The sequence below is a fragment of the Oenanthe melanoleuca genome, chromosome 2 (assembly GCF_029582105.1).
Source record: "Oenanthe melanoleuca isolate GR-GAL-2019-014 chromosome 2, OMel1.0, whole genome shotgun sequence".
Classification (NCBI taxonomy): Eukaryota; Metazoa; Chordata; class Aves; order Passeriformes; family Muscicapidae; genus Oenanthe; species Oenanthe melanoleuca.
This window is the reverse complement of record NC_079335.1, coordinates 20695181-20708027: the sequence shown is the minus strand read 5'-3', so window position 1 is coordinate 20708027 and position 12847 is coordinate 20695181. Positions and strand designations below refer to the sequence as shown.

The following is a 12847-nucleotide window of genomic DNA, read 5'->3' as shown; positions in this document are numbered from 1 at the left end:
AACAATGAAGTCATCTATGGCTGCCTTGGACAGATGATGTTTGAAAGCCAGCACAGCAATGCCAGGTCCCCTTGTAATTCATGATGAAATAACAGGAATAGGAATTAAAACCTTTGCTTTTAGTACTTATTAATATTAATGCTTTTAATGAATGGACTCCTCTTTGTAATCTCTGTGATATTAGTTGAGTGTTCAGGAGAAGGGGTTGTATATATATCAACCTTATGGTTAAATATTATTTTAATTGCTTTGCTGATTGTGTTTCAAGAGATGTTCCTTGCTTATGTTGTCAGTAGCGAAAACTGTTCCCAGTGAGAAAGAAAAAAGATCCTTTTCTCTGCTTGATGTAGTTACCACAGTGCCAGAGTCTGAAATTAATATGGATTTATATAAAATTAAGGCTGTATATAAGCATCTGGAGTATTGGCTTCTTAGTAATACCTTTGTATGTAGCAGCTCATTAATCTGAGGGTTTTTTGTACTAAAACTAGAATATAACCCTTTTTTTTTTTTTCTCAAAACCATGTTCTAAAAGACATGTCTGCTCCTTGTTCCAGGCAGTTGCAAAAGACTTGGGATTCAGATGGAATAAGATGGGATTAACATCCAAAAACTATTTTCAGCATTCAGTCATAACTATTTTTGCCTTAAATAGGGAAGAAATTATTACTCTTGTTGATACTCTCAAACACAAACTTAAAGGTTAACCTCTGTGCTGTAATGTGGAAGTGTAGAGGACTTCCAGTTCACCAGACTCTTGAATTGTCCTTATTTGTAATCTGGCTCATTTGTTCTGACATGCTGAATAATATTTTTGAATTACTTTTTCTAGTCAGTAGGAATTATTTGAATTTCACTGTTTGGTTTATTTAACTTTTCCTTTTTCTTGTAGTGGCATTTACCTATACATAGACTGTCATTCAGAGATAAATGTATAATCTTAAAAGGGGAATCAATGTATGTCAACTGTGGCTTTTATCCCAGTTCGAAAAATAAATGAAAGAGGTTTTTTTAACCAACAGGATTTTAACAGGGAAAGGGGATGTCCCTAAAAGAAAGAACAGCTCTGGATAGAACTCTGTGACTGTGCTGCTGTCTTGCAGTTATTGTTGATGTTATCATTGGCTACTGGAGTGCACTGTAATACTGCTTTTTCTCTAAAATCAGATATTTTTCTGATGTTTCTTTAAAATGTTTAGAAGTAAAAAGCATGGCTTTAGCCCATTCTTAGGTCTATTCTTACTCTTTAATCCGTAGTTAATTGCTGTGATGGAGTGTATACGTCTTCCTGTGTAAAAGATAGATTAGAAGTTTTAGTTCCCAAATTAATGTCTCAGCAAGAGAAGAAAAATACTGTCATGGCAGTAGCTTTGCCCTTGGTGATTTCATATCTGTGCTTGTGTCAGGGAATGCAAATCTTTTAAGTCAATCGGTGTCAATTCTGAGTCTGTCAAGGGGCCAGATTTGACTGGGTTTTTACCTTTCAGAGCTGTTGATGTAGTCAACAAAGCAGAAGTCAGTGTTTCTGATGACATACCAGCATGCCTGGCCTGTCCCCGTACTAGGAAAGGGAAAGGTCCACAAACTTTCCCTAGGTATGAATCCTGCACTCTCCAGGCTTCTCTCTAACAGAAGGACTTACCTGGCACTTATGGTTTAATTGAAAAGCCTTTTTTGTTTGAGCTAAAATGGTCTTGGTGCAGAGCTCATCAAAGCATGATAGCTTCCTTCTCATCTTGTTTTATTCTGTAAAAAATGCATGTGTTTTTGGAATAATAAGAGCTTTGATTTTGAGATAGTTGGGACTAGCTTGATATTCAAAAGATAGGACATGAAGAAGAGTGCTTTGCTCCTGACTGGTGTGCCCAAGAAATAGAAAAGAAAACAATTCCTATGTTTTTTCTTTGGAAATTATCTTTCTGTTCACAATCAGCCTCCCAAAGAAAAGCAGCTCCTGGCATCTGTAAACTAGACAACACTGTTACATTTTTAGTTACATTTCTCTAGTAGTTGCAGTAGAGCAGTCTGAAGTTGCAAATGCTTGACAGTTGCATTTACCTGACCCCATGCCTGGTGTTGTTCTCAGGTTCCCAGAGATAAAAGGCTGTTGTCTGTTAACAAAGTGAGTGATAATCAAGAAGACCAAGATAAAAGGTACAGTATTATTCAAAATCATACACCCAGCTAACAAAAGTATTGATCAGTTGTGAACTGAAGGATCTGCGAGAGTCTGAGGGGTTTATGGTTTACTTTCAAAACCTAAAAAAATGAAGGCTGTTTTGGAAACTACGTTTTACTCCTTTTTACTTCTAATTGATTAGAAAAAATGGATAGTATTCTCAAACATGCAGTTTGGGAGGTAGCTGAGAGTTTCACTCTTTGTGTTTGGTGGTGTCGTTTTGCTGCTGAGATTAGTAAAATAAGATTATCTTGACAGTCAGCTATTGGCCGTTGTTCTTTGTTTTCCTGTTGTAGGGCAAAAAGTGAGTAGTTTGGCCTCAGTAATCTCATTTATAGAGTCTTATTTAACATAAATTAGGATCTACCCAGCAAATACAGAAACAGTTTTTCTCACTTCTCTCAGATTTTCAGCTCTTCTCTGTAGGCCAAAAAGTGACTTGAGTCAAAGGATGATGCCTCCTATTAAGAACTGCAGAAATTAAAAGTGCATATTTTTGCAAAAGCAATGAAGTTTTTACATACTGGAAGGTATCTCTGTATAAAATTGACAGAGATGAGCTATGCAAGGTTTATTTCAATGTAGCTGATTTGTGACAGCATTAGATGGTCTCCATTAGCTATTAATAAGGTGATTGTTTCAATAGGTAGTAGTATAAATTTACTGTTTCAAAATAGGCTATGAAATGGTTTTTGGACAGTTTTTCTTCTACAAACACCAGAGAAATTCCTGATGTTCAATTCCTGAATTGAGTGTGATTGACAAAACTGGCCTTCAGTGGAAAGCCGAGAGAGGAACCGTAGTGTCAGAGCATTTCTCCTGGGTTGAAAACAAAGCAGTGTTATATCTACTAAAAATTCTATGAGTTAACTATTTTATGTCACTGTAACTACTATCAGCAATCAGATTACTTTCAATAGCAACTGTGGGTAGCTGTGGGAATGCTGCTGAGGTTACCTTGCAGCCACTATAGTTACTGATCTACTCTGCTACAATGGAATTCCTGGGCTTGCTCTTTTAGAACAGCATTGGTACCAGTTAAGCAAACAGTAGTGGCATGCCACCAGCATATTAATTTTGCTGTTGATATTCTACCTATTTCATGTGCAAAATATCTACTGTGACTAATCTATGCTCTGCCTTACTCTTTATTCTTATTTTGTGTCTAAAGGCTGTTGCACTGCTGAATTGATTTTTTTCATCTAAATTATAAACTAAGGCAAGAGCAACTCTGGATACCCAGCATTTGTTGTAACAAGTCAAATCAAGTGCATTATCTTCCCCATTTGTTAAAGAGCTCTGGACGTCTCTGTTTGCCTCACAATTTTTTTTGCCTAGTGTTTGTTGATGTATTGCTTCTTATGGTAGTGGCTTATCAGAATTGAAAAATCTTCTTCCCTGACATTTAAGACCATTAAGCTATTTAAGGAAGAGATTTCCTCTATCAGCACAGTTCATAACATTTTTTGATTTTGTCTCACAGAAATTGTCTTAATACCACGGAATCTCAGAATAACTTAAGTGGGGGAGAGAACCGTGTGCAAGTCCTGAAGACAGTGCCAGTTAACCTTTCCTTGAACCAGGATCCTTTGGAGTCATCCAAAAGGGAATACAACACAAATGTGTCTGGGAGCTCAACGCCCATCACAGGGTCCACAGTGACTGTGGTTAAAGCAGAGGAATTCACCCCTGTTTTTATGACCCCACAAACACACTATGCAAGAGGAGAAAATGAGGAGCACCGAGGAGTTATCTTTGAACCATATGAAGTGTCCAGCATTGCTCCCCACACAAATTATCTTAAAGATGATCAGCGTAGTACTCCTGACAGTACCTACAGTGACACCTTCAAAGATGGAGGAACAGAAGTAAGTTTTCCACCTCAAATTAGCATCTAAGAATGCAATAAAAAGCTGTAAACAAGATAAGGATATTTGAGCTTGTAAACAAGATAAGGAGATTTGAACTGTCCGTAAGAGCCATTAGAGGAACAGTGATGCTTGTGTCAACAAATTAATTTCTACTCCTTGCTGTGTTCCCATCAGTCTGTGCTCTGATTATAGGGAAACATCATGAGGCATTTCAGAAGACAATTTTAAAGATATTTATTGAGAATTCTGAGAAAATGAATATTGATTTTTTTTTTGTTTGATTTTGGGGATATTGTGTCAAGTGGAAGATAGCTGTTATTCTGAAAGATTTATTTACCATTTAGAAGACCTACCTTCAGACCTATTCATAACAGTAAGAAATGGCCACTTTGTAACAGAAATTCTAGATGTCCTTTTGAAAATGCAAATGAGTAGCAATAGCCTCTGCTGCTGGATAAACCCAAGTAATTTATTCGGAAGCTGTTTGTTGCACTAAGCTCTCTTCTGCAACACAAGCAAGAAAAGGTAGCAGAATTAGACAAATAGAGGGGAACAGAGAATTCAACAGGCAAGGAACCACTCCGTTTATAGGTACAGGAACGAGGAGAAAAAAGGCAAGGAGAGCTCCTTCTAACTATTTTACAGTTATGCTGAGTCAAAGTAATTTTAGTCAGCTTTAGTATGGTAAGTACTCTCTGGCTGCTTTTGCTTGCTGCAGAATAATGTAAACAAGTTGGAATTGTAGAAAGGTAATGGCAATTTAAAGCTGACAATACCTCTGCAAATAATTAGAGATATTAGATGGTAAAACTCCCCTAGAGTTTTTCTCCTCCCAGATCTACAAAGTTGTAAATGTAACAAAAGTACGAGGCAAGGTACGTTAAGGCTGAGCTGCCCTGATTGAGTATATGAGAAATTGACTGTGTGTTTGTGTATGTGTATTATAGAAAAGTACATTGTCTCCATGAGCAACACAGATCCAGGATGTCTGGGGGTGAAATCCGTTTTCAGATAGAGAATGCGTGTACTCAACTAAAAGAGTAAATAATGAAGAAATCTAGCTTTCCATGGTAAAATCAGTATGCTCAAACCTTGGCTTAGAGACACTGCTCTGAATTATCAAATAATATTATTTCCGCTATTTTTACTTGTTAGTAGTAAATGGCTCTTCTGGTACCATACTCATGGCTTTCCCTGGGGTGCTGTAGCAAAATTATTCCATTACATTGGTTTATTCTGGGACATGCTGCTGAGAGGTTCCCAAATAGTGCATCTGCCCTGTGCAGAGAGCTGAAAAACATACAGACTTCTTAAATTTTTATGTAAAAAGGAAGTTTACATCTATATGTTGGTTTTGCATCCCAAATCCTGTGTTATAATAATTTTGTTGCAATGGTAATGTTTTGTTACTTGTTTTTAAGATGATTGCTTAATAACAGGGTGCAGTACTTGTCATCTAGGATTTCTGTGCAGTCTGTGAAGAAAGAATCTGTTCAAATCTGCTTGCTTTAAGCAGGTGGAGTGGTTTTCTAAGTGCATTCACTAGGTCCCCAGCTGTAGTTGTTAGGGAAGATGTGTGCCACTCTTGGTGGCCTTCTAGCCCCAAATGTTTACACACAAGTGGCATGGGAGCAGGAAGAGCTTTGCCACTCTGCTGCGGCCTCACTCAGCACTGAGCCTGTCTCTGTTTTTCTCAACTGCCCAAACCCCAGGATGTGCTTTGCCCAGCCATGCTCTGGCTGCTCCTTCAGCCACTATTGTGTAGGCACAGCTGGATGGAGCAGGTGTGGGGAAACCATGAAGCAAAATGTCAAAACATACCAAAAGACACTTAGGCAAAGTTAGCATTTAGAAGTAGGAAGGCAATTGTTCTTACTAGTTTTCATAAGTGCTTGCAAAGTATTTCCTAAGTACTTGTGAGAATGACTGGCTTTGGATTTGCTGTAATACTTACTCAATTTTCAAACACATTATAAATTCATATTTAGAAATGGTTTCAAAACGTTTATGGGGTGACTTAGTTGTGTTATACTGAAGGAGTTTTTATAGATTCCTGTGGTAGTGGACACTTTGGTCAATCGCTTGCTGCGTTTTTCAGATACAATTTTAACAGTTATAAATATACTGTTCTCATCTCTTTAATTTTCTTGTTTAGCTGTGCTTAGTGTCTTAGTTCTTTATAGTACAAACAAATTCTTTGAGGTTAGGTAAGTAAATTATGCATTCTTTACAATATCAACCTCTAACGTTATGTAAAATGTGACTAGCATATTAATATCTGCTCCACATTTTAGGTATTTTGAGTTTTAAATGGTCGATGGTTTCTTCTGAGTTGTCTTTAAATAAACATAGTTACACTTCTGTTGGTATTTGCATTTCAATTTTATCAAACAGTATTTATTTGGTCTTATTTTTCAGAAGTATCGGAGTGTGTCAGTGGGGGCTGAAGAATATATTTATGAACAAACAAGGTACGGCATAAGCTTTGCAGTGTTTTGACTGGCATCAGGCAGGAATGTACTGGGGGCCTGTGTCCACTTGCCACCCTTCCTTTCTTCACCCTGGGCTACCTGCAGGACTCCCTTGATGCTGTTGAGCATCAGTCTCCCCTGATTCTCTTGCTCATGTTAGCTCTCGCATCTGACCAGTTTATATCTTCATCTAGTGTCTTCCCTCAGCATTGCTTCAAACTGATAATTCCCCTGAAGCTCCCAATCCCTGCCCAGTATATGCAAGATGAAAATTGTTGAGAGGTTCCCCAGGTAAAAGAATATAGCTTTCACAGCCAGGTCGTGATAAATCTTTTCAGGATGGCAGAATGCACTAGTCATATGTCCAAAAGCTTCAAAGAATAAAGTTTGAAAAGAATACTGTTGTATATGTATGTAGCAAACGATGCAGACTGCCTTTATCTAGTAAAGACTATAATCACTAAAGTTTTTAAACTGATGTTTTATTTCATACTTGTGAATAGTACTGTTTATATCTGAGAGATGACTCTCACTTTAGAATCATGAAACATGCCTACGTAGTTTTTGTGGATCTGCCACTGTGGTGAAGGTTCCTTGCAGCTTGATATTTTTTCTGAAGGATGTTAAAACAATCATTAACTGCAGTGAACTCAGAACTGAGTCATTATATATCATTCTATATATATAGAAGATATGAAACTGATATTTAGCAAAAGCTGCTCACTTACTACACTGAACATTTGTAAAATTGAATCCTGAAGCATTGGTAATGTTACCAATTCTCACACATCTAAGTCTTTAATATTACAGCCCAGGTCTTATTAAGAATGAGACCTCTGAATGCGCACATTAAGAAAACTTCTAGGAAAGATGTATATAGTTTAACTGGAAGTGGGAGGCTCAGAAATGAGAATTCCAGATTGAAAAAAGAAGTGGTAAATATGAAAGTAATTGGAAGCCTGCTCAAAGATCTTAGTGATTACACAGGGGTTTAGTTGGGACTCATGGTGAGGTTCAGAATAGTTTTATAACAATTTGAGTGACTGCAATAAGTTTTAAGAGTGAGAGTAATCCTCCTACTCTAAGGCATGCTTTGCTTGCCAATTGGAAACAAGAAGAAAATTCTCAAGTGGTACTGCACAGAGACTCCAAAACTAGCCATGTGCAAGGTGTCTGGGATTTATATTTTTTGCCTGAAACCTACAGGATATCAGGGAACAGAAGACCAGCCCTTGGCAGAGTGTAGACAGTTCTGTTATGGCATTGTGTGTGTCTGATCATTCTAAGCCCTTCTCAGCACACATTCTTTCTTTTGGTTCTGCTCCAGCACTGCTTAAATACTTTGCTGAATTCAAACCTTAGTGAAAGTGCTTCCACTGTATCTCCAGTTCATGAGGACTCTGCATTAAGATTCCTTAGTTTGCAGTTTGAACAAAATTTGCTTTCTTGTCTTTTGGGTTTTTTTGCAAGATCAACATTATTTTCATTTCAGAGAATGTGAGGAGCTGCAGGCATCGTTTTTATTGGATTATTGTTCACGTCCATTATTGGAGGTGGTGGCTGAAGAGGCTTAGCGAGAATTGTTTCCAGCTAACAGTTCACTAGTTAATTGAGTCTTAATTTTTCCTGGTTTGAGAATGCTTTGAAGTTGGAAAGTTCTTCTGAAGGAGGGTCTTTTTAAGATCTAAAATTTCAACACAGAAACTGTTTTTCCCTGGTATTTTTCTGAAGAGAGGCTACTTGATTGAAGATAAAGCTAAATGCTGTCACTTCATTCAGTCTGATCAATTTTGAAGAGAAAGCTTATAAAACCCTTGTTTTATGTTGTCTATAAACAAATGAACTTACTGTCCCTTCTTTTTTTCTATCTTTGTATCTTCCTTCTTTGAACTGTGGCTGAAAGTAGCAGTTGGACTTTCCGTTCTCTATGTCCATCTTTTGTAACGTGTTTTATTCTGGTTGGGTTTTTTGAAAATTTATTCATTTATTTATTTCTTTTTCTGCAACAGTTCTAAGTTTAAATGTCTGTCGAGTTGATGATTTTTGTGCAGATCATACTGAATCCCCTCTTTGTGGGGTACACAGTCTTATAACTCATAATGGTTTCTTTCAGAGAAAGTACAGATATAGCCTTTGATCCAAGAAACTTACAGTCCAGATAGTTTTACGCTTGATTGTGGGATTTGATGAAGTTGAAAAAAGAAAATTGCAACTTTAAATTGCTATGTGACATTTTCCTGGAATTTTGTTATTAGCTTCTTATGCCTTATGCAATGCAATAATTACATAATGAAAGAGAATAGGAGAAAGTGATATGGATTTTGTGGGTGTTTCTCTCCTTGTCCTTTCAGCAGCACTTTTCAGTATACACTAGAAGCCACCAAGTCTCTGCGTCAGAAGCAAGGGGAGGGACCCATGACCTACTTGAACAAAGGACAGTTCTATGCCATCACCCTGAGCGAGACGGGGGACAACAAATGCTTCCGGCATCCCATCAGCAAAGTCAGGGTATGGTCCCTTTTCTTTCCTAGGTGGGAATGGAGCTCTGCAGATAGATATGGTTGTGGTGATTGGCTTATAGTTTTTTTTTTTTTCGTGGGGGAAGATCAGAGCAAGCTTATTCTCATGCTCAATGTAAAGGAGGGAGAGCACCTTATTGATGGTGGTAACAAATGTTTTGCAGTCTAGTTGTTTCAGAATGTGATCTTATGAGTTAGTGATAGCCTCACTTTATGGTTTGGCAGAATGGTGATTACATAGATATACAGTTAACACTGGTGAACTTGCTGCCATGAATAAGGCAAAGAGTCCAAGATCTGCCACATCTACTGTGTAGTCTATCTTAACTTCATCAGCTGCTTTCCAGTGCATTTCAGAGTAAATGTGAAGAGTTGAAGCCATCATTTGTGCCATAAATTTTAAATAATTTTAATTGTATAAGTGTGAGCTTTCCCTTGACATTTACCGAGAAGTGTAACAAAATGAATTAGATTCTGTGTGTATGACTGTAGTTTGTGTATTCAGCAACATCTACCTGGTGAATGGACCTCCTGATTTCCTTGGTAATGTTTTTGAGTTAACAAATCCTAACCCAGTAACCTTGGAATGAACAATGAGCCCTGTAAATTTTACCCTGAAGCTGGCAGGGCTGCATATGTATGAGGCTGCAAAAATGTTCCCATCCAAATACATGAAGCACTCTAAAAATGTTTTGACTTTAGTCAAAGGAACCAATGAAAGTCAATGTGAGCAGTGAAGCAGACAACAACCTATATGTTTCTATCCCACATGAAGTTTAGAGAGACTCTTCCTAAACAGAGGCAATGATTTGGAAACCTGAATTAGAAGTTAATTTTTAGCCTGGTTTCCCTAGGACATGAGGCTGTTAGCTGAATCTGATCTAAAACTTCTCTGTTGCTGTATAATCTCTTTCCCTGCCACCCATTCCTTCCCATTTTGTGGTTCCAGCTCTAGCACTTGTAGAGCTGAAACAGGAATCAGGAAGTCACTGCTCTGACTGAAAACCAGTCCTCATATGCCTGGTTCAGTGCACTGCCACATGAGTTTTGAAGCTGTTGCAGCAGAAGGGTGGAAGTTATAAAGGAGAGGTGAGACCACATCCTTCTGGAAGATGTAGTTGACAGAAGATTGTGAAACCATGTGCAACTTTCACAATCGTCTTCTGTTTGCCAGGCCCCTACTTGAGTGACTGTTGAATTTATTGCCAATTCAATCCAAAGCTAACAGAGGGGCAAGAGGTTTTGAAGGTATTAAACCTCTACAAGTTCCCTGTAAGTGGTTTTTAAAAGCATTAGTGCTGTCCTTAGTGGAAAAGCGAGGCTGCGTGGCCAGTTCTGGTTAGTGCATCAGCTGGCCGGCCACACACACAACGTCCACCCAGCAGGTACAGGCATAACCCAGGACTCCTCCACAGTGTGTACTCCATGTCTCGTGCCCGTGGAGAGGCTAGATAGACATGGAAGATGTGCTTTTATAGGTGGGATGTAGAAGGTCACAAAGAGTACATGAAAGGTTATGGTGGTGGCTGTGTGGGGGGACACAGATGATGAATCAATTTTGATCCACCTCCTTGGCTTATAAAGCAGCTTCATAGTGATTTTTATGTGCTTACTGTCTCAGGGTGAAAGTAAAATAGGATATTTAAAAGTGAAGTTTTTGTTCTTTGTGACTTATTTTCACTTAATTTTAATTGGTGTGGTCATTCTTTCATTGTTTTGTGTTGTTTTGCTTGCCTACTGCAGGGCTTTTTCAAAAAGTCTATATTGCTTGTATAAAATTTTACATAAAAATTCAATCTGTTTCCTTTGAATCACAATTTAACAGAGTGAATTCAAAACGTGAATTGAAAACTTGAAAAAGATTCAGTAAATAGGTACACTGAATTTGTCATTAAACACATATATGCAAGAGTCTTGCTCTCAAAAAGGGTATTTGGACTGTATATACTAAACTGAAGATGTCTTGCCTTTAGCCAGTGAAGCTGACTTTTTAAAACTAAGAAAATGATTAAGTTTTATTTCGACTATCAAGAACATAATCCTGGGCCTTGCATTATTTTGCAACTTCATTTCTTCTGTCCTGAGTCTAAGTACATTGTAGTATTGGACTGATTAAAACCCAGTCTTCTACAACCAAAGTACTGGGAGAGGGTGGTGGATCAGAGTTAGAGGCATATGGAGATTTTAATTATTGTGTTCCTGACTATTAATTATTTTAACTAATGTGACTCTGGTGTTGTTTTTCATAGAGTGTGGTCATGGTTGTTTTCAGTGAGGATAAAAACAGAGATGAACAGCTGAAATATTGGAAGTACTGGCATTCCCGGCAGCACACAGCTAAACAGAGAGTCCTTGACATTGGTGAGTGGAAGAAGATCTCCAGATGTTTCAGGGAAGATTTCAGATATGGAAAACTCTGGTGCCTTGCACAGGAATATGGTGGAAGATACTGGCAATGGCTTCATGGCTTCTACCACAGTTTTTAGCAATGACTCATTCCTGCTAGGACTGTGTGATCTATGGAGCTGGGATAGGGACCATGCAGAAAGTTCTCAATATTTGCACAGAAGAGCTGCCCCTTGCATGTGTCTTTAGTGGTGTACCACACTGGAAAATCAAGGTGTGCACCTCCTCAGGTGTGGCAGAGAGTCTGTTCCCTTTATTTTATCAAGGGGTTATCCAGTCTTTGATCCAGCAACAGTTATGTTAGCTAATTGATGTGGAATTGCAGCCTGAGAGTGCAGATGTCGTCATTGTGGTGGCTGCAAAGGAGCGTGCAGGATTCCTACACCTGTAGAGTTTGAGTCACAGTGTCAGCAGCAAGGGAGAAGCAGGTTCTGGTGTGCTCTCCTGAGAGACCTGTTTGCCCCATCTGAAGTATTTACAAGCCCATTTCAGCCCCAGCTGTCCTGGCCGCATGCTCGGCAGATTTTAGCAGAGGAAGAGCACGTACGTGCTGCCAAGGAGCCTGAAGCTGAAGTCAGTGGCAGCGTCTAGACATCAAGCGCTTCTCCCCTCCCACGGGCAGTTTACACATGCAGCCATCTGCACGGATTCCAGTCAAAGGAGTCGGCAAGACCAAAGCACACAAAGTCTATCTTGTTTTGACCGCCTGAGGGAACCAAACCATTGAATGGCAGGAATGAGAGGGGGCAGAGAGGGGGGCTAAACCAAGGCAGGGTTACTGGCAGAGAACATTTGGAGACTTCAGGGGGCGATTGAACTTCAGGGTGATCAGGGAATCTGTCCCCCAGGTGGTCCTAATCACTGCACTGCCTGTAGATTTTCAAATGATGCAGTTTCCACTCAGCCTGGGTGTTATTTAAGGTCAAGTGTATTTTGTCCAAGCAGCTCTTCCAGAATCTCCTCTCTGCCTCTTTTCTTATTGTTATTCTGGCTGAACTTTTCATTAACTTTCCTCCCTTCCCCCCCCCGCATTTTCTCTTCTTGCCGATTGGGGTACCTAATGCAGTAAAACCACCACCCCAGACAAAATGACTTTTATCATGACACATTAAGAGAAGAAATAGGCCACGTCACAGCCCTTTCTGAAGGCTGCCTGTTTTTTTCTGCTAGTCCCTACAAGCTTATGGTGGTAATGCTCATACTTTTGAAAGGTATGTGCTGAGCATCTTACTCTACTGTAGTGCCAGCACCCTCTGACTCCACTGCACTTGTGGTGTCCTGGCACATTTCAGTTGCCTTACCCCAACAAGTTAACTTATGATACAAATTCTGTAAAGTAGTGCTCTGCAAAATAGGTGCTGTGCATGAGCTGTGTGTTTACCTGTGTTAAAGTGAATGTCT

General features: G+C 39.0%; 1 protein-coding gene across 6 annotated transcripts in view; it reads left to right on the top strand.

Annotated features, from left to right (window-relative positions):
- Positions 1 to 12847, top strand: part of GRHL2 (grainyhead like transcription factor 2) — a 65284-nt gene that overhangs the window by 14627 nt on the left and 37810 nt on the right. For 5 of the 6 annotated variants that reach the window (XM_056485249.1, XM_056485245.1, XM_056485248.1 and 2 more), the window contains 5 exons: positions 2087 to 2154; positions 3663 to 4047; positions 6469 to 6521; positions 8873 to 9029; positions 11290 to 11401. In XM_056485249.1, the coding sequence (XP_056341224.1) occupies positions 2087 to 2154; positions 3663 to 4047; positions 6469 to 6521; positions 8873 to 9029; positions 11290 to 11401 (775 nt within the window). The remainder of the gene's footprint in view (positions 1 to 2086; positions 2155 to 3662; positions 4048 to 6468; positions 6522 to 8872; positions 9030 to 11289; positions 11402 to 12847) is intronic. The other variant, XM_056485247.1, reaches the window with a different exon arrangement.